This window comes from Pongo abelii, chromosome 6 (genome assembly GCF_028885655.2).
Source record: "Pongo abelii isolate AG06213 chromosome 6, NHGRI_mPonAbe1-v2.0_pri, whole genome shotgun sequence".
Lineage (NCBI taxonomy): Eukaryota > Metazoa > Chordata > Mammalia > Primates > Hominidae > Pongo > Pongo abelii.
Genome location: NC_071991.2, coordinates 95855435 through 95876646, shown reverse-complemented (window position 1 = coordinate 95876646; position 21212 = coordinate 95855435). Strand labels below are relative to the sequence as shown.

General features: G+C 34.0%; 1 protein-coding gene across 1 annotated transcript in view; it reads left to right on the top strand.

The window, feature by feature from the left end:
- Nucleotides 1-20944, top strand: part of CD36 (CD36 molecule (CD36 blood group)) — a 34977-nt gene extending 14033 nt beyond the window's left edge. The window contains exons 4-14 of the mRNA XM_009243079.4: nt 1481-1628; nt 3398-3577; nt 4758-4849; nt 8087-8133; nt 11544-11613; nt 12529-12716; nt 13444-13562; nt 14260-14333; nt 14892-14946; nt 15622-15786; nt 18057-20944. Of these exons, the coding sequence (XP_009241354.2) occupies nt 1481-1628; nt 3398-3577; nt 4758-4849; nt 8087-8133; nt 11544-11613; nt 12529-12716; nt 13444-13562; nt 14260-14333; nt 14892-14946; nt 15622-15786 (1138 nt within the window). The 3' untranslated portion in view covers nt 18057-20944. The remainder of the gene's footprint in view (nt 1-1480; nt 1629-3397; nt 3578-4757; nt 4850-8086; nt 8134-11543; nt 11614-12528; nt 12717-13443; nt 13563-14259; nt 14334-14891; nt 14947-15621; nt 15787-18056) is intronic.
- Nucleotides 20945-21212: the final 268 nt, after the last annotated feature.

The following is a 21212-nucleotide window of genomic DNA, read 5'->3' as shown; positions in this document are numbered from 1 at the left end:
TTAAACAAAAAATTCAGTAATTATGTTTCCTTTTTAAAACAACATTCTAAAGGCAGGGCTGTTTTAAGGATTTTTCTTTTAGTGACTGCCATCTACTGGTATAATGTTGTCAGTACACTTTAGGTAATGTGACAATTATGTTGCTATTGTTTTAATATTTGTGCATATTTCTGAAAATTGAAGTACTTTGATTTGAAATATTAGTGATACGCACACTAATTTAAAATACAATTGTCCTGAGTGCTGTTTCAGATTTTTATATTCTTTGTCTGCAGTACTTCAAGAATAGTAGTTTTGATAAAATTATATTAAAAATATTTCTAGCCAACTTTGAATCCTCTTTTTAAAGAATCTGAGACATTTGTTTAGTAAATACATTTACTGAGAACTCATTATATACCAGGCATGATGCTTAGAGATACAAAACACTCATAAACCCCCACCCTGTAGGAATTTACATTTTTATTATAATGGAATGAAATGGGTTTTAAAAAAATTCAGTCCAATTGTTTAAGTCTTTACATTGGCTATCTACTCACTTCACAGGCATTCAAATATGACAGTGCAATTATGATATGTATCTTATTTCTTCTCAGTGAATATCTTCCACTTGTGAAATGTATTTTTCCTGTAATAATCACCCTTCACCGCGTTCCTAAAATGTAGTTGGTACTTTGCAGCCTAGATATGTTAGAGTCAGGAGATTAGAACTAGCAAAAGTATTCAATATACTTGAGGGGTTGGGGAAGTTAGTCTGTAACCCTTAAAAATGGAAATTATATTCTTATCTCTAATTCTCATTAAAGAAGTCCTGAAAAAGGGAAAAAGCAGTGCTGGATAGGCTTTGTATTTTGATCATTCTTTCTAATATAAGAAAATGTGCTCTAAATATTCCCCTGCTGAAGCCCCTGTACTTTTTCCTCCTTATCCTCAGGATAAAGTCTCATTTGAGTATTAGATGCAACTCTTTTATGTTTGCGATCTTGCTTGTTTCAGTAACTTTATTTCCACTACTCTCCTCACCTCTTACTCTGTAATCCAACCACACTCAAATATCTGCATTTCCCAAAATATATTATGTTCGTTCTTATGCATGCTACCATCTGCCGTACTTTACCTAACTAAACTTGTATTTGTTACATAGACCATTTATGTAGACTTGTACTAAAAAGTATTTTAACCCTCACCCCTACCCTGACCATTCTAAATCTGGATCTGTTTTGTGTTTTCCCCTGGAGTCTCTATTATAACAATATTCCTTCTCTCCCACTATTTTAATTTCCATTTTGCCAGTTTAAGACCCTTTCTGATTAGTTTGCTAGAGACCCTGGCTGATTTCTCATTTTAACACCATTGCTTGCATAGTATCTGGCATATTCTATATGTTCAAAAATAATTTGTTGAATGAATGAATGACATTTGAGATCTAATGTTCACATATGACAAATGTTTTGAATTTTGTTTACTGCTGTTTCTTTAGAGTTCGTTTTCTAGCCAAGGAAAATGTAACCCAGGACCCTGAGGACAACACAGTCTCTTTCCTGCAGCCCAATGGTGCCATCTTCGAACCTTCACTATCAGTTGGAACAGAGGCTGACAACTTCACAGTTCTCAATCTGGCTGTGGCAGTAAGTAGACAAACAACAAAGTTGTCTATTTTAAAATACTCTAGAACTCACTGTAATTAATCCTATCATTAGAATTATTAGGTTTTACTTGTTTTTCCATTTTTATCAAAACGTATTCCTGTATCATTATTTTGAATGGAGGCATGGTCATTTGGAAAGTGACAAAATCGTAAGAATCGACTGCATTAGAAGACCACTTTATTTTTTTCATTATTTTTTGTTGAAACATTCTCTATATTTAATTTCAATTTTATAATAGATTACAGGAATATGCTTAAGAAACAAGTACAACATTTGTTTCAGTATGTCTTTAAATGATAGACTTTTAAGTACGTAAGCAACTATATAATAAAAGGTTTCCAAATGCAGCCTGTAAGAAATCAGGCAAATTTTACTATAAGCAATAAACCATTCCAAGCTTTCCAGACGGTCTCCATAGCTGTACCAGTGGTCAATAACCTTTAACCAAACAAAACAAACAAACAAAAGCACTTTGCAATTTGTTGCTGCAAAATGGGGAGAGAAAAGAGTATATAAACTTGATGGAATCACAACTGTCAATATAATTTAAGGGAAAATAAAGTCGATAAGGTTGATGGTGTCTATTGTTTGGAAAGTTGAATTAGGCTGTTTGCTTGGGGCTCTAGACACCACACCACTGAACAAACATAAAATTCCGCAGAGTCTAGCTATCCGCCAACAGGGGGTGCCGTCCAAACTCATGGCAAATAAAGGGCATTTGGTGCTCACCATTCGCAACAGGCAGGCATTTATGTGGATGAAGTATAATTTCTTCAGCAAGCTCAGCAAAAACTCTTAAGGGGCAAAAATGAACTCTGCATTTTAAGAAAAATAGAAAATGAAAACACAAAATCCTAAAAAGTATATGAAGGCTCTGCATCAGCACACTGGCATCAAACCACACATCCACAGCACATCCTAATTCTATGGGAAACAATCCTTGCTTATCGGAGGTGCATGTCTAAATTCAATAGCTTACCAATATCTTCTTGGGAGTAGGCCAAAAGGAAACAGAAAACCCCCATTAAAAAAAGAAGTTTCTTTTCCTAAACATTTTCCTGAAGCTGAAATTGAAGTGGAGAGGACGTCAGTTGTCCTCGTCGAAGTCGTAGTCCTCCTCATCCTCCCCAACCTGGGACACCGGGGTCTTCACCCTGCAGATGCTGTACAGAGACCTGTTGGAGCTTGTGGCCAGCATTTCATCCGCACCATTGGTCAGGTCACTGGCAGAGAGCCTCCTGCCGTTAGACGTGGAACCTGCCGTTGGGATGAACACGCCTGCATCAATTGCGCCATTTCTGTCACGTGTGGCTCCAGCGCCTTTGGGACCAGACTTCTGGCTTTTTTTTTTTTTTAAGTTCTGGGACACATGTGCTGAACGTGCAGGATTGTTACATAGGTATACATGTGCCATGGTGTCTTGCTGCACCTATCAACCCATCATCTAGGTTTTAAGCCCCATATGCATTAATGCATTAGGTATTTGAGAAGACCTCTTTAAGTGTATCATTAAATAAACAGAGCTTAACTTGGAATGTCTTCTTCTTGTGGCTGGCACTGAGGCAAAGAAATGTAATCATCTAGGAATTAGACGAATTGCATTTTGAGTTTTGGCAGGATCTGGCAGTAATTTTAAAGATAAGCTTTAAAAAGTTTTTGTATTAAGCTCAATATTAGCATTTAATGCATTTATTTGTTAAAATCTAATATTGTATTCTTGTCTTAAACAGTGACTTTTTTTTTTGTAGGCTGCATCCCATATCTATCAAAATTCATTTGTTCAAGTGGTACTCAATTCACTTATTAACAAGTCAAAATCTTCTATGTTCCAAGTCAGAACTTTGAGAGAACTGTTATGGGGCTATAAGGATCCATTTTTGAGTTTGGTTCCATACCCTGTTACTACCACAGTTGGTCTATTTTATCCTGTAAGTACCAAATATGAATGGCAATATTATTACATTTTAATTGAATTAATTCAATGGCATTGGCAAGGCATAATTTTATAATTTAGCTCATTAGTCTTACCGCTGATCTGGAGACATAGATGCTAACTTTTTAAAAAGTCCGCTTCTCATTATAGCTTCAGCTTTCCTAGTTGGGAAATTCATCTGAATTTAACAATTAAATTTAAACCTGAAGAATAGATTTAATAAGGTTTCTGCTCATTTCTAAATATACAATTTTTTTTTTAATTAGCCGGTAAGCTAGTCTGTAAATCTTTGAGCACTGTTTTTGGCTTTCATTTCCCTTTTCACATAATCAAGTTTAATACCATATTTTTATTTGTTTTAAATATACTCCTCATTCCTCCTTTTCTAGACCTTTTACAACTTTAATTTATATTTAAAAGTTAGTCTAATGTTCACATCTCAATACTTAAATAAGAATTTTTAGTAGTTTACAATGTCATGAAATGGCAGCTTGAAGATTAAGGAAAATGTGAACTTGATGGCGTACTTCATTACAGCTTAATGTTTTGAATTACAAATAGGATAAGCTAACTACTGAATTGGAAGTTGGCCTATGACTTCATTTGGCACTATATGTGAATATTATGTTCTCTAGTTCATTGTTTTAGATACTGTTAGGATTACAAGGTTATATATCAATTAGAAATGAATGTAGAAAGCCATAATGAATCAAATTCATTCTCATTTTAACTCAATACTCATAGCTCTTTCTTTGGCTAATGCTTTAACTTTTGGATGTCCGATTTTTATCATTTTAGTAACCACTTATTAATGATCATAACATTTAGAATACCCCTAGAAATCACTGTTCTTATAGGTTTGTTCAATGTCCCTCACCTCAACATACTAAGAATAGTGATCAAAATGCCCTCTTTGGCTTAATTATGACAAAGAGTGCTAGAGTTCACATCATGTCAGCTTCTGATATGTATCTTCTTTGTCGCAGCATCTAGCACTTATTTCTAGGCACCTTTCACAATTTTTTAAGGCCAATAATTTAAAAAATACATTGTAGATGTATTTCAAGTCATTTGAGTAACCAGTGATTGAGAAATGTGAAAGTGAGTTGTGTATTGTATAACTTTGAAAAAATGACTTGTTCTAGAAGTAACATTTTCCCATACATATATTTCAGTACAACAATACTGCAGATGGAGTTTATAAAGTTTTCAATGGAAAAGATAACATAAATAAAGTTGCCATAATCGACACATATAAAGGTAAAAGGTAAGTATTCTGGTAAAATGTGCATGTATGTTACTAGGGTACTCTTAAGCAGGAATAGTGTTCATTTAACATCTCATAAGACATAGGCATCAACCTATAGAACAGACCTGGTTATAATTCAGCTCTGGGAACTCCTGTTCTGCTAGGTATTCACTCTTTAGTTGTGGTAACTGGTGAGTTCACACCAGTGCATAACTGCTGACTATCAGCTCCACTTTAAGGTTTGGTTCACCTTTCTGCACAGGTTATGGTTATGTTACATAAATCCCCAAAGGGACTATTTTTTCATCTCTGCTACATATCCAGCATTACAGTATAATTATTCTTACAATTAGATAACCATAAATGAAAAGGCAAAAAAAAACCAACACATCAACTGATTGTGTAGTAGATGGAAACTTTTTTTTTTTTACTTTTTAAATTGAGCATATCGAATTCCATAATCTAGTGGCATGACCTAAATGTGTGTATAAAGATGGAAGCTTAATGAATCCAGGCAAGTGCTTTCATGACCTTCCCCCTGCAAGTAGTCTTTAAATAATTTTCCATATTGATAACTCAGCTTTTTTGACTTTATCAATGCAAAAATAGAATGAATATTTCAAGTGCTGTTCTACAATGTAAATACAAAATGTGAAAATGAAGACTTTGCCACCTTTAAAGTGGTAAAATAACAAATCAGCTTCCTAAGCCATTATTTCCTTTTTTTTTTCCCTAGCTCCAGCCTACTCACCTAAAGAATTTATAATTTATCATATATGTAAACTAGGAAGAGCCCTAATAAATATCAGGGGAACACACCTTATACAAAAATCAATTCAAGATGGATTAAAGACTTAAACGTTAGACCTAAAACCATAAAAACCCTAGAAGAAAACCTAGGCCTTACCATTCAGGACATAGACATGGGCAAGGACTTCATGTCTAAAACACCAAAAGCAATGGCAACAAAAGCCAAAATTGACAAATGGGATCTAATTAAACTAAAGAGCCTCTGTACAGCAAAAGAAACTACCATCAGAGTGAACAGGCAACCTACAAAATGGGAGAACATTTTCACAACCTACTCATCTGACAAAGGGCTAATATCCAGAATCTACAATGAACTCCAACAAATTTACAAGAAAAAAACAACCCCATCAAAAAGTGGGTGAAGGACATGAACAGACACTTCTCAAAAGAAGACATTTATGCAGCCAAAAAACACATGAAAAAATGCTCACCATCTCTGGCCATCAGAGAAATGCAAATCAAAACCCCAATGAGATACCATCTCACACCAGTTAGAATGGCAATCATTAAAAAGTCAGGAAACAACAGGTGCTGGAGAGGATGTGGAGAAATAGGAACACTTTTACACTGTTGGTGGGACTGTAAACTAGTTCAACCCTTGTGGAAGTCAGTGTGGCGATTCCTCAGGGATCTAGAACTAGAAATTCCATTTGACCCAGCCATCCCATTACTGGGTATATACCCAAAGGACTATAAATCATGCTGCTATAAAGACACATGCACACGTATGTTTATTGCGGCACTATTCACAATAGCAAAGACTTGGAACCAACCGAAATGTCCAACAATGATAGACTGGATTAAGAAAATGTGGCACATATACACCATGGAATACTATGCAGCCATAAAAAATGATGAGTTCATGTCCTTTGTAGGGACATGGATGAAATTGGAAATCATCCTTCTCAGTAAACTAAACTATCGCAAGAACAAAAAACCAAACACCGCATATTCTCACTCATAGGTAGGAATTGAACAATGAGAACACATGGACACAGGAAGGGGAACATCACACTCTGGGGACTGTTGTGGGGTAGGGGGAGGGATAGCATTAGGAGATATACCTAATGCTAGATGACGAGTTAGTGGGTGTAGCGCACCAGCATGGCACATGTATACATATGTAACTAACCTGCACATTGCGCACATGTACCCTAAAACCTAAAGTATAATAATAATAAATAAATAAATAAATAAATAAATAAATAAATGAAGGAAAAAAATAAAAAATAAAAACCAAAAGCCTGAAAAAAAAAAAGTTAAAAAAAAAAATCAGGGGAACAAGCTTTCTTCTCCATAAAGTTAACAATTGTGTATTCGACTAGTTTTTTTCTGAAAAAGAATAAAGTGATCAAAACCAAAAGAGATAAAATGTTTTTATTAATATAAAGTAACCCCTACCTCAAACTGAGTCTATCTAATGAATGCTTTTAACAGCTAAATATTACTAGTGGAGTACTTTTTCTTCTAAAGAGTCCACAGTTACATATTTTTATAGAAAAGTCAGTAGAGGGGGAAAAAAAACACTTCTAAGTATTCACTTAAGAGGAAATCACAGCAATTTTTTATATTGAGAAATAACGAGCATTTCACTCTACTTTAATATTACAGAGAGATGTGGAGGGGAGTTGCAAAGCGTTCCTAATTAGAGTAAGAATTTCACATCACTTTAAGATTATAAGGTTGATTTAACTCATGGCAAGACTCAACATGATTAACCACTTATTTTGTTTAAAAAGTAAGCAACGGCTTATCTTGACATGTCACTGTCAGGAGTGGGAAAAAAAGTTTTTCCATCACCAAAAAGTGAGGATGCAGGGAAACTATTACTATTGTTTTTATCACTTTCAGATATATATATAGCTTATTTGGACAGCAAAGTATAAATTAATAAACTCTTTTCTACTTTATTGCCAGTCCATGAGAGAATTAAAGGGAGGAAGGGGCAAGAATATAAATTAATCATCTACATGTTTTGAATGTTTGCTGATCCAAACATCTGCTTGTTTCCTCTTCCCTGCTTCTCTCTTCTGCCTGCCTTGTACTGAGCTTACATCAGTTACCCACTTAACACTTTCCTTCTATTCATTCTGAACACTTATACTACTGAGTAATTCATGTATCCCATTGGAAAAAAAAAATTCTCCCCTAAGTAGAGATCTAAGTTTCTGATAAATGTTTTTACTTTTTTTCTTATTCCGAGATGTTTCTAATTAACACCTGGCAGTTTTTATTTTATGATCTGGCCACCTAATGGCATCAGGTACATTGCAATAAGATAAAAGGTTCAAACAAAACATGAACAGAATTAAACATTTCTTAAACTTAGTACTTGTCACATTTAAATGCATCATATTAACAGAAGTATTGAATTATAATAGAAGTAATGTAAGAAAGGTATTCTTTAAATGAGAATGTTTATTCATTGTCATTTTCTATTCCTAGGAATCTCTCCTATTGGGAAAGTTATTGCGACATGATTAATGGTACAGGTAAGAATATTTGTTTTGTGGTCATCACAATGAATCCACCTCCCTTTCCCACAAATCCACCGTTACACTGACAGTGTTCTGAAAGTTGAGGGTGTGTGTTTACTTGCCTTTATATCCCCACAACAAAATTCAGAGTCACTATTTGTATATAGGCTAAATGTCTGTTCAATGTGATGGGATTTGTAAAGATTAATCATAAAAAATCAGCCCTTACTGCATGATTCAGAGAAATGTTTGCTTTGTAAAAACTTAACTGCCATCCTGGCAACAGAAGTAAGTGGTAAAAAACAACAACAAAAAACACTTTAGTTACATTTCAAATATTTTATAAATAGTATACAAATAAGTTAGAATTGAAAGAATAAAAAAAAGCTAATTACAAAAGAGAAAACATATCTAAGCAAGGCTTATAGCTGAGATAGAATAAAGTTGCAAGACAGAACCATCCATTTTTGGATAAGGTGGTCAGAATGAGAGAAAACAAGAACAAAGTCAGATGTTTTCTTAACTGTGAAAAAATATGTAAAAAATGAGCATTCATAAACTTTGATTTAGGGTATGGTTAGATCAGGCTTATTCTCCTTCAGGAAAAGCAAAGTACAGATATGCCTATTAGTTTAAGAATTAAGATTTTTAAAAAGCAATGGAAGGCTGGTCACATTGGCTCATGCCTATAATCCCAGCAGTTTGGGAGACCAAGGCAGGTAGATAGCTTGTGCCCAGGAGGTTGAGACCAGCCTGGGCAACATGGCAAAACCCCATCTCTACAAAAAAAAAATACAAATATTAGCTGAGCGTGCTGGCACACGCTTTTAGTTCCAGCTACTTGGGAGGCTGAGGCAGGAGGATCACTTGATCCCAGGAGGTGGAGGCTGCAGTAAGCTATAATTGTGCCTCTGCACTCTAGCCTGGGCAATAGTGTGAGACCCTGTCTCAAAAAAAAAAAAAAAAAAAGTGGTGGGAATCGAATACCATGAAGTAATTAATATCAGAGGCAAGCTTTCAACTACTAGGAAACAAAAGCACAAAGTTTAGAAAATTAGGGAATATCCCATAGGAAAATGATATAATAAAGATAAAGACACTTAAGTAAAAATGAAGTACAGAGAATGTTTACTTTGCCAAAGGTATGATTATTGACTTCGTATGCATATTTAATTCTATTGTTGCCTTGTAGGAAAAAAACAGAAAACAAAACAAACAAAAAAACCAGCAAAAACATTGTTGGATTTGCAGGTTGGTTTTTTTTGTTGTTGTTTTGTTTTTTTTTTTGTTTTTTTTTTTGACACATAGTCTTGGCTCTGTTGCCAGGCTGGAGTGCAGTGGTGCGATCTCGGCTCACTGCAATCTCTGCCTCCTGGAGTTCAAGTGATTCTCCTGCCTCAATCTCCTGAGTAGCTGGGACTACAGGCGTGCGCCACCACACTCAGCTAATTTTTGTATTTTTAGTAGAGACAGGGTTTCACCATGTTGGCCAGGATGGTCTTGATCTCTTGACCTTGTGATCCGCCCCCCTCGGCCTCCCAAAGTGCTGGGATTACAGGCTTGAGCCACCGCGCCTGGCCAAGGCTTTGCAGGGTTTTGAGCCATAGGAGTGGGCAAATAAGCTATTTTCTAAGTAAAGCATTTCTGGAAATAAATTTTCAAGTCCTCAATACTACCAATGCTAGTAGTTGTATAAGCAGAATACTTAGTCTTAGATGCAGAGATAAATATACTTTGTTATTCCTAGTAAAGGATTCTTTATGGGTTTAAGGAGAAAAATCTTTAAAAAGAAGATTCATTGACAATAATAGAAATGCATGAGCATCAGGCATGATGTTAAAAATATCTACAGGGAAAATAGGCCTGATACAAACTAGGAAAAGAGGGAATTTGGACAGAGCAGGGGATGGTCCCTGTGAGAGAGATTCTTGCTTATGGTACTAGGAAAAAGAAAGTAATAAAACAGTAAGGTTCTAATGTGTTTTCATCGCAATTTAGAAGTGCATCCTCTTTACCTTTTTCAGTAAGTTTGAAAAGACTTAAAATGAAAGTATTGGTATACATTTAGAATATTTCTTTTGGGAGGACAAAAAAAAAGTTCTGCAAATATCTGCTATGTTGCAGTCATTGTCCATGGTAGTTGCTGGGTATAATTAGGACATAATCTTCAATGATATTTTAGATAATGATCTTAAAAGCTTTTCAATGCATTTTTCTTTAACTATTAAGGAAATGGAAAAGAAGTTGTTGGCAATGTCCATATGGGGGCTTATATTTTACTTGTCACAAGAGTGTAAATTAATGAAAACAAGGTCACAAGGTTGACACACTTGCCAGAGAAAGAACCTACAATGCATAATCAAAGATGAGACTTACCATTTAAAACTCATTCAATGATGGCTCATATTAGTGATATTCATGTGAGAAGTACATGGAGGAGTTAACTACTTCTTCATATATCCAATGTTTGCCATGGATCATAGCTGTAGCAAAAAGTAAATTCAATAAATGACTTTTTTATACACTTTCAAAGCATTTGAAGTTCTGTTTAGTGAGAGAACTTTAGTAAATACTTTTAGAAGTATTAATCAGCCATTAGGACAAATGAGAAAAAAAATCACTACAAATAAATGTGGACATGGCAGGAGATCCAAATGAACTTCACTGGAAGAAAAGTGCCACTCTACTGGTGGGGCAGGGCATTTCAAAAAACAAACACAATGTTAGCATTAACATTTCATGTTTAGGTTTCTTTTATTTTGTACCACTAAATATGTATAGTATGTAGATTTGTTGTTGACAATAGCAGCCGCCAGCCATATGTAACTGTTAAGGACTCAAAATATGGCTAGTGTGATTTGAAACGTGCTGTAAATATACAATACACAGTGGATTTTGAGATTTTAAGAATTTAAAATATTTTATAATGGTTACATGTTAAAATATTTTGGATATTAATAAGTTAAATATAGTTTTGTTTTGTTTGAGACAAAGTTTTCCACTTGTCGCCCAGGCTGGAGTGCAATGGCATGATCTTGGCTCACTGCAATATCCCCCTCCCGGGTGCAAGCAATTATCCTGCCTCAGCCTCCCAAGTAGCTGGGATTACAAGCGCCTACCACCACACCCAGCTAATTTTGTGTATTTTTAGTAGAGACGGGGTTTCACTATGTTGGCCAGGCTGGTCTCGAACTCCTGACCTCAGGTGATCCACCCGCCTTGGCCTTCCAAAGTGCTGGGCTTGCAGGCATGAGCCAGCATGCCTGGCCAGTTATTTCTTTTTACCTTTTAAAAATGTGGCTGCTAGATAAATTACTTAGGCAGTTTGCATTATATTTCTATGGACTACACTGGAGGAGAGATTTCCAGGTTTTTTTCTAGAACACATATTACATCTAATCATTTGCCACTCGATTTTTAAACAGATGCAGCCTCATTTCCACCTTTTGTTGAGAAAAGCCAGGTATTGCAGTTCTTTTCTTCTGATATTTGCAGGTAAGACAGATACTGAAGTATGTCTGAGTCAGACCCCAGGTGACAAAATGCAGACCAAGAAACTTAAACACAGCATACGAAATTCATAATGTTTATTAACTCTTTGCAAAATATTCTTCTGCATCCTCCAATTTTTAATAGTACAAATCTTTTTTTTTTTTTTGCCATTTCTATCTAAGCAAGAACCATTTTGCCTTTTAAAAACTAAACTAGTAGTCTATTAACGATCAAGTCCAGAAGGGCATGCCCAATCTTTCTAAAGACATACAGAGAAGATGATGCAAATGTAACAGAACTGTGTTAATGTGCTCTGCTCAAATTTGTGGGGCCCAGTACTGGAACCCAAACTCTGTCCCTAAAGACTGCATGATTGTGGGTAGGCATTTAACATCTCTGAATTTTTTTCTTATCTGTACAATTTAAGACAGCAGTATTTCTTCATATATGTGTATCTGGGGATAAGAAAAAAATGTGTATTGAACCCTATGATAGACACTTGGTAAATGATGGAAATGTACCAGGTATATATCCAGCATGTATATGCATACACTCCAGTGAGTAGTCTTTCTTTCCAGGATTAATTAAGCTGTGAAAGAAACTATTTCATTTAAACTGATCACAAATAAAGTATTTGAAGGAAGTCCTATAAATATTTACTCTATTGGAGAAATTGCCTGTGAGAAGTAACTTGGGTATAAATAAATATGGTACTTCACAAATAAGAATAGTTCATGCTTGGCTATTGAGTTTTAGTATGTGTTAAAATTTCCCAATCAATTACTTTTTTTCTAAGAATGAAACAAGAATTTAAAAGAGTATATGATGTTTCTAAGTTAAAGCAAGAATAAGAAAAAATTAATCTCCAGAATGTAAGTTCAGGTTCCTGGAATGCAGCTCTTTTTTCTCTGTATTTAGGTCAATCTATGCTGTATTTGAATCCGACGTTAATCTGAAAGGAATCCCTGTGTATAGATTTGTTCTTCCATCCAAGGCCTTTGCCTCTCCAGTTCAAAACCCAGACAACTATTGTTTCTGCACAGAAAAAATTATCTCAAAAAATTGTACATCATATGGTGTGCTAGACATCAGCAAATGCAAAGAAGGTGAGTAAATATCCTCAGTAGCACAGTCCATATCATAATTTGTGATATTCTTTAAAGTCAGACCTTTACCATAATCCTTTAGCAACCAAAATTTAAAATTAAAGTAAGAAAGTAATTAGGGCAGAAGAATGGTGGCAGAAAATTTTAGTGCTGACTTTGTATTTTGGGAAGATCCCACTTGTGTTTCAGTGTTACAAAATTTAGTTAAAACCACACCAGTATTTCCTTGTGGCTGCTTTTAGATTTATGGTGAAATGAAAATAATTCCGAGAACACATTAAGCATCCTGTTATCCATCTGTCCTAACTTTTTTCACTAGAAAATGGTACAGGTAAATGTATTTTCAGTATGTATCTAAAGCTAGAGTTAAACATAAAATTTGAAGACTAATTTATCCTGTACATATTTATCATACTAACATGGGTGTGGAAGAAGAAAGAAAAAACTAGTGTTAAATAAATTCTTCGTCCATAGACATATTACTGCCTGAAAGCTGAACATATATAGTTGAAACTTTGGGTTCATCAACAAAACTTTACATATTGAAAATTAATACTGAAGGAGTTTACAGTAGAAATCAATTGACATAATTCTTCCCCACCCATGTTAAAAACCAAATATGTATTTTTTAATGCAAGAAGCTTTAGTTTTGTGGAAATATTTTTTGAGTTATATGTGAAAGGAAGGAAGTTATTAATTCCAATTGACTCTTAAAACTTGTCTTCAGGGAGACCTGTGTACATTTCACTTCCTCATTTTCTGTATGCAAGTCCTGATGTTTCAGAACCTATTGATGGATTAAACCCAAATGAAGAAGAACATAGGACATACTTGGATATTGAACCTGTAAGAAAACACATTATTGATCTGATTTGGTTGATATTTTTAAAAATACAATTGAAATAAAAATAATCTGGTCAATAACACTAATCATATTTATTGAATCACATTCTTGAAAGTTACTGAAACTTATGTCGATTTCTTCCTATTGTTGTTTATGAAGTGATTCTAATTGGCTTAAAATAATTTTATATAAATATTTATGCTTATATGAGGAGTTATTGTATATTATGCAAAATTCAAAGAGTATATGTGAGTTTGACTATACTTATTGTCAAAATCTATAAAATTGTTGTAGCGCAACAGTTTTAATCTTTATTTTTGTATTTTTCTTTTCAAAAAGTAAATGAATGTCTAGGATTTTAGTAGTCATGTTTTAGTTTAAACAATGACACATGGATTCTAACTGAATATATATTTGACCAGGAATTATCTGCGATCTTATATTTTGTTGCTGATTTTTAAAACCATTTCAAGTAAATCACAAATCTAACTAAAACCTTGACATTCGATTGGGCAAATAAATTTTGTGTATCTATATGGATGCATGTGTATATAAATATAACTGTATATACAGTTTTAAAAGTTTCAATTAGTCCTGTTTAAGTTACTACCTTCTCTTCTGCTGTAAGAAAAATAAGTTTTGAATAGTATAAAAGAATGTTTTTAAAAGTTGGTAATTATTTAGTTGTTCTCTTTTTAGATAACTGGATTCACTTTACAATTTGCAAAACGGCTGCAGGTCAACCTATTGGTCAAGCCATCAAAAAAAATTCAGTGAGTCTCTTGAAAATGGTTATTTTGATATGATCTGTAGTATCTTCTTGTAAGAACATGAGTAAATCTATGTAAGTAAGTGGAAATAACATCTGATATCAACTTACCTTTAGCTTAATGTCACCAATCATTATTAAATGCTTATGACAAATTTCACCTATGCCTTAGTACCATATCTCATGTTTATTGAAATGGTACTTGCACAGATTTTGGAATGGTTTTATGGTTTTATTTGAGCATTTGATAGCATCTCTCATTTTGTTAGCTGCCCAAATATTTCTGTGACAATAATTTTTGGAATTCATATTTTAGTTCCCCAAGAATTTATTGAAAGGGAAAATCCGCACTTGGGAAAAAAATCAATGTGATTAGAAGACATATAAGAGCAAAGAAAGTCAAAAACAACTATATTAAAATTTAAATGAGTCATTACAGGAACAAAATCAAATTAGCAACAGCAACTAATTTATGAACATTTATTTTAAAGTTTGTTATATATAAATATTAGTTTATATGTTCATAATTTATGTTCATAATCATTTTCAATGTATATTACAGAGTATTAAAGAATCTGAAGAGGAACTATATTGTGCCTATTCTTTGGCTTAATGAGGTTTGTATTTTCAGCTGTTAGTCATTAAAAACAAACTTCTTTGTATATAAACAAGCTCTTGATGTTTCAAAAGAATGTGTAGTATATAAAGCTATATGTATTTCCGTTACCCATATACATTTATTAAACCTATTTGAGATGATCTAATTTCACAAAAACATCAAGTTTGTGTTAGTTTTCAGTTTTTAGAAAACATTTCCTATCATTTAAGATTTTCTTCAAAAATGCATCTATTTTCTTGTTGTAACATTTGTCTCAGGACAGTCTACCCTATTGCCTGACAAGGTATTTTTAGTATAAATCCATGCATTGATAGCTATAAAAATAGGAAAAGCATTGAATAAGTCTTTGGAGCAAATGGAACTGTTGACCCTTTGATAGTTCTGAAGAGCAAACGAATCCTAATACATTGAAGAGTACCATACTCTATCTATCTCTATCTGGCACTTAATTTCAAATGAATCCTAGTACATTGAAGAGTACCGTACTCTATCTATCTCTATCTGGCACTTAATTGCCTTTCTTGACTTGCAAAAGGAATTCCATTGACTTGTCTTATAGATACTGATGACTAACACCAATAGAGGTGTTAGAAAAAAGGGTGATAGGCAATTGAAGGGTTTATTTTGTTTTACTAATGTACCCAAATAATGTTGATTATTAACTTGATTACAGACTGGGACCATTGGTGATGAGAAGGCAAACATGTTCAGAAGTCAAGTAACTGGAAAAATAAACCTCCTTGGCCTGATAGAAATGATCTTACTCAGTGTTGGTGTGGTGATGTTTGTTGCTTTTATGATTTCATATTGTGCGTGCAGATCAAAAACAATAAAATAAGTAAGTATATACCAAAAAATATTGCTTCAATAATATTAGCTTATATATTACTTGTTTTCATTTTATCAAAGAGAAGTTATATATTAGGCCATATATATTTCTAGACATGTCTAGCCAATGATCATTTTTAAATATAAGTAAATAAACCTATAAATATTATCAAGCAGATCACTAAAGTATATCTTCAATTCTGGGAGAAATGAGATAAAAGATGTACTTGTGACCATTGTAACACAAATATAGCACTTGTGCCAAACTTGTCCAAAATTGACTGGTTCATTTCTCAATTATATAGCTAGTTATATATTATCTGATATTTAAAAATAATTGACTAGGAAATGGTTTCATAAGAACAGGATTGCTGCATGTAGACATGCTGGCCATGCATTTTCCAAATCCAGAAAAGTCCTAAACTAAAATTTGAATATAATAGTATCAGAAAATAGGGGAAAATAGTGTTCAACATAGTAAAACCAAGTACTCAGAGTTGTGTACAAGAGTTTTGGCAGAATTGTAGAGAGACTTTAGGCCTCTATGCTTTAGGTATTAGTGTCCATGCAGAATTGTAGAGAGACTTTAGGCCTCTATGCTTTAGATATTAGTGTCCATGCACTCTTATACATAAAGATGAATGAATGCCTGAACTTTGCTAAAGGAAAACCTTTTTTTAGTTATCACAGGTAGCATTGGTGTTGCCTGTGGGGGAGAATTTTTTACTTTCTCCCTATTTTTCTTCAGCCCACCTCAAGGCAATGTAAATAAAAGCCGTATGTGTGCTATAATAACTTATTTAGTTGTTTACTGTGTGCCAGTACCATGCTAAAGATTCTATATCTCAGATTTTCCAATAGCCTGGATTCATCAGCATCCATTCTATCTTCTAGAGATGTTTCATGAAATCATACATTTTAATTGTTTATTAACAAAGCATAAATCAGTGAAAGTGGAATTTGGGGACCAATAATTTCCTTTTGTGAGATTGAGAGCTTGTGTTTGAAAAAGCAACCTAATTTTTGGTTCTAATCACTTCTACCACTATTTAGTCACCAAAAAGACAATGATTCTGCGTCCAAACTATTTGGACAGAATGTCTTCAAAATGCTAGCCTAAAATGTTCACATTATAAAAAGTTAAACATTACCTTCAATACCTGTCAGTAGCCTACTGACAAATTATGATTAAACAAAGGTATTTGTAATAGAAAAGATCATCCGCTGAAAAATAAAACAAAATAACAAAAAAACTTATCCTAATGGGAAAGCATGCTTAATAAAAGGAAATGCAGAAGTTGTAAACATGTTTTGTAAGTATTCAGTATTAAAATTATATGACACATTTTTATGATTGCTTGATGATCCTTGGATGTCAGATTCCTTGGGTCTATTTATAGTTAATTATAATGAAAAATTCAAGGCTTGCTGGAGCAACTTTGTCAACAAATATATTAGTTTTGCTTATATATTTGGTTTTTATGAGGAAAAATTACTACCCTTTTTTACAAGCAGAGAATAAACTGTTGATTACTTGATTTACTAGATTTAGAAGAATCACAAAAGATGTAGATTTTCTTAAGCAAAATTCAGCCTTAATATCCTAAAAATTATATCTTTGGGCAGATTTGTGAACAATAGGAACAAGTAAGAAGACAGGTATGCAAGAAGGAGCAAAGTGTAAGATGGTGGAGCTTTAATGTGTGGTTTTACTCAGGGGGTCACAAGGAAAATAACCCAATGGTCCTTTTGAAAGTAGTACATACACCTTTGAATGGAAGTTTGTCTGAAGGGTGTGGAAATGCTGGTCCAGGGCAGATGCACTTTAGCTACCATTCCTTGCCTGGTGTGTGCTGGTCTTGAGGCACCCTTCTTATGTGCCTTTCTGGAATGGGAATGTGTTTTGCCTTACTGGTGAAGTCCATTAGAGAACTTCTCTCTGAAGCTAGAGAAATTGAACTGATTAATAAAAAGTATGATATCTAAGATATACTGCCACTCTACAGGCAGTAAATGATCCTTCACATTTATGCATCAGCTACATTATGACCCTTGGTAATACTGATCAACAGGATGAAAATTGGATATGCTTTACTTTTACAAAACACACCTTATCTTTTAGTTGAAGAAATGGTGGCACTATTTCTTTTTTTGCACTAAGCAACTGCACATTTCAAAAGGATTATTGAGATGTTATGAAAATCTCTACCTTGCACAAAAAACCCCAGCAGCTTTTAAAATTCATCACTTCCACAACTGAATTGATTTCCATTTCTACAGACCTGGCTCAAGCACAGACCAATTTCTTTGTGTCGTTCTGATTCAATAATTGGTTTCTGGGTGGCCAATTCAGAAGAAGAGTGGACATGCTCAACAAATCCTAGGCCCTGCATTCCTGTCATCCTCATCCGGGGGAAACACCATCATCCTAGTAGCTGCCCTATTCAATTGCAACAGTCTCCAGGACCATCAGCGTATTGCATTTCATGTGCACCAAATATTTTGAAAGACATTTATAAATAATTGGCTTATGACTCATATTTCTCTATGAATACCTTCATACAGCCGGTATAACTCTTTTCTTTATGGACTTATGTTTTGTCACTGATCCTGCAAATGGACATCATTTTAGCACACTTTAGCGGTTTATATTTTAAGGACCTTCATTCTCTGTTCTGTACCTCTTTTGGAAATCGAGTAAATTTTGCTTTTTTTTTTTCACTCAGTTGCAACTTACACTTGGCGTCTTCAGAATGCTTTTCTAGCATTAAGAGATGTAAATGATAAAGGAATTATTGTATGAAATATTACAAAGCGTAGAATATGCATTGTTATTCATTATAATATTTTTTGCTATCATAATTGCCTCATAAAGACTGGTTTCAACCATTAAAATATGTTCTTCCTTAAATTCCTGTGCTTTTTCTAGTTCCTGTTGTGTCATAAAATGTTTATCCTAATTTTCTGTCTGAAGTATATTTTATCTGAGTCCACATTTCTTTATAAATCCATAGTTCTTGCTGAAATATGCTTTCTAAATTTCGACCACTTTGTTCTAGGCTAATTTTTTTAAGCTAATTGGATGAAGAACAAAAAGACATTTGGTTTCATCCTCTACAGCAGTAGGACAATTGCAAAGGTTTTTCCTTTTTCATAAGGAGACACATTAATAGGTAATTCTGCTTTTTTTAGCAGGGGTTCACTTATTTCTGAGAGCATTAGTCCTCCTAAAAAGCTCCAGCATAGAAAGGGAAGACAAACCAAATTCTATCTATCTTGTGTTTTACCCACAGAAGGATACAGGACAAAGGAATAGTAACTGGCCTGTTTGGATACTAAAATTGAAAATAACTTAGCCTCCTTATGATAGCCGCCAGGGTAAATGTAGAGCATTACTATAGAAAAGCCACAAAACAAGAATCTACCTGTTTGGAAAGATCTTTTGCATCTCTGAAGGTGCTTAAAGCATACTTAGTGCCTTTCCTTTTAACTGGGAGGATAAAAGTATCTGTCCAAGATATTAATATGTAAGATAACATTGTAGACATGTTCTTCTGATAATACAAGGTTTATTCTATTTGCATTAGGATATTTGTGGACATGTCCATCTAATATAAAGTTTTTTAATCATTGAGACATGTAGGGCTGAGTTATATAATGTAGAAACTTCTAAAGATAATTGGATGAGAATATACATATTGACCTGTATATTATGACTAATCATGACTCAGATCTTAATACAGGGATGTTCTCATAGCATTTAGATATCAGAAAAGGTTTTGACCTATATGTCTTTAATATTGTTTGAATACGTGTATAATCTTTATCATTCCTCAGTGTTTCATTTCTCAAATTCTGTAAAAGGACTACAAGAGGAAAGACAATTCATATACAAAGACAATGAGATTAAAAATATGCAGTAGGAAAAATACTTAAAAAGGGGAGATTTTTTTTACATGAAATCTGGGCTTTGGATGCATGTGTGTGTGCATGCACACATATGCACTGTGGTGGGAGTGGGGCAATTTGGGGAATATGTTACATGTGTGACTTTGTTTTGCCCTGGTGAAGTGAATATTGTTCAGAAAGGGTAAATGTTTGGACACTTGCAATTGCTCATGGATGAATTTATATGTTTTAGTCATAGAAAAATTGTACCCTTTGATAGAAGCACATTTTCTTTCCAAAGTTGGTTATTAACCACAGAATTATAGCAGTTATTCATAACTTAAGTTTGAAAATCAATAGCATCTGCAAACGGATTAACAGATTAGAGAATCAACAGCATCGGAAAATAGGTTAATGCATATTGCTTCTAACAAGTGCATGAAGAAATAGAAGAAGCTATGTAGCTTTCAGTTCTGACAGAAAGGGGTAAAGGAGGGTATCATTTCAATAAAAAAATATAGCTATGCACACAACAGTTATCTCCGAAAATATTTGTATTAAGATGTATACATGGCCAGGCATGGTGGCTCATGCCTGTAATCCCAGCACTTTGGGAGGCAGGTGGATCACGAGGTCAGGAGATCAAGACCATCCTGGCCAACATGGTGAAACCTCATCTCTACTAAAAACACAAAAATGAGCGGTGTGTGGTGGCCCATGCCTGTAGTCCCAGCTGCTCAGGAGACTGAGGCAGGAGAATCTCTTGAGCCTAGGAAGCGGAGGTTGCAGTGAACCGAGATCGCGTCACTGCACTCCAGCCTGGTGACAGAGCGAGATTCCATCTCAAAAAAAAAAAAAAAAAAGTATACACGTACAAATTTCTTAACCTGTTATCAATGTCTGAGCTACATAATTAACTTTCTAGTTGGAGTTTGTTTTAGGTGTGTACCAACTGACATTTCAGTTTTTCTGTTTGAAGTCCAATGTATTAGTGACTCTGTGACTGCTCTCTTCACCTGCCTCTTGTGTCCTGTCTACAATTCTAAATGGATTTTGAACTCAATGTTGTCGCTTCTGGTTTCCTGCATGTACCAACAGCATTACCTGTGACTTTTTTTTCCTGAGCTATTTTCACTGAGCTGAGCTAATAAACTAAAACTGAGTTATGTTTTATATTTGTATCAAATACATAAAAGGAACACTGCTTTTTCCTTTTGTGGCTCAAAGGTAGCTGCATTTTAAAATATTTGTGAAAATAAAGACTTCTGTTATTAGAAAAATGATTTTGCTTATTTTTATTTTTGAATGTAGTTGACTTCCATATTGTTTGACATTGTTACTATAGTTTTATATGAACTATTATCCTTTCATGACTTATTTACATATCACTCCTATTTCCTTTTTCCAACTGTTCCCAGATGCTAGTAGTACAATCTACACATTGCAAAACATTTCATTCTGCATACTCATGAAGGGGGCTGTTGACATAGGATAAATATAAATATTTTAAAATTTTGCTTTAATTACGTGAATCTTAGACAAACAGCC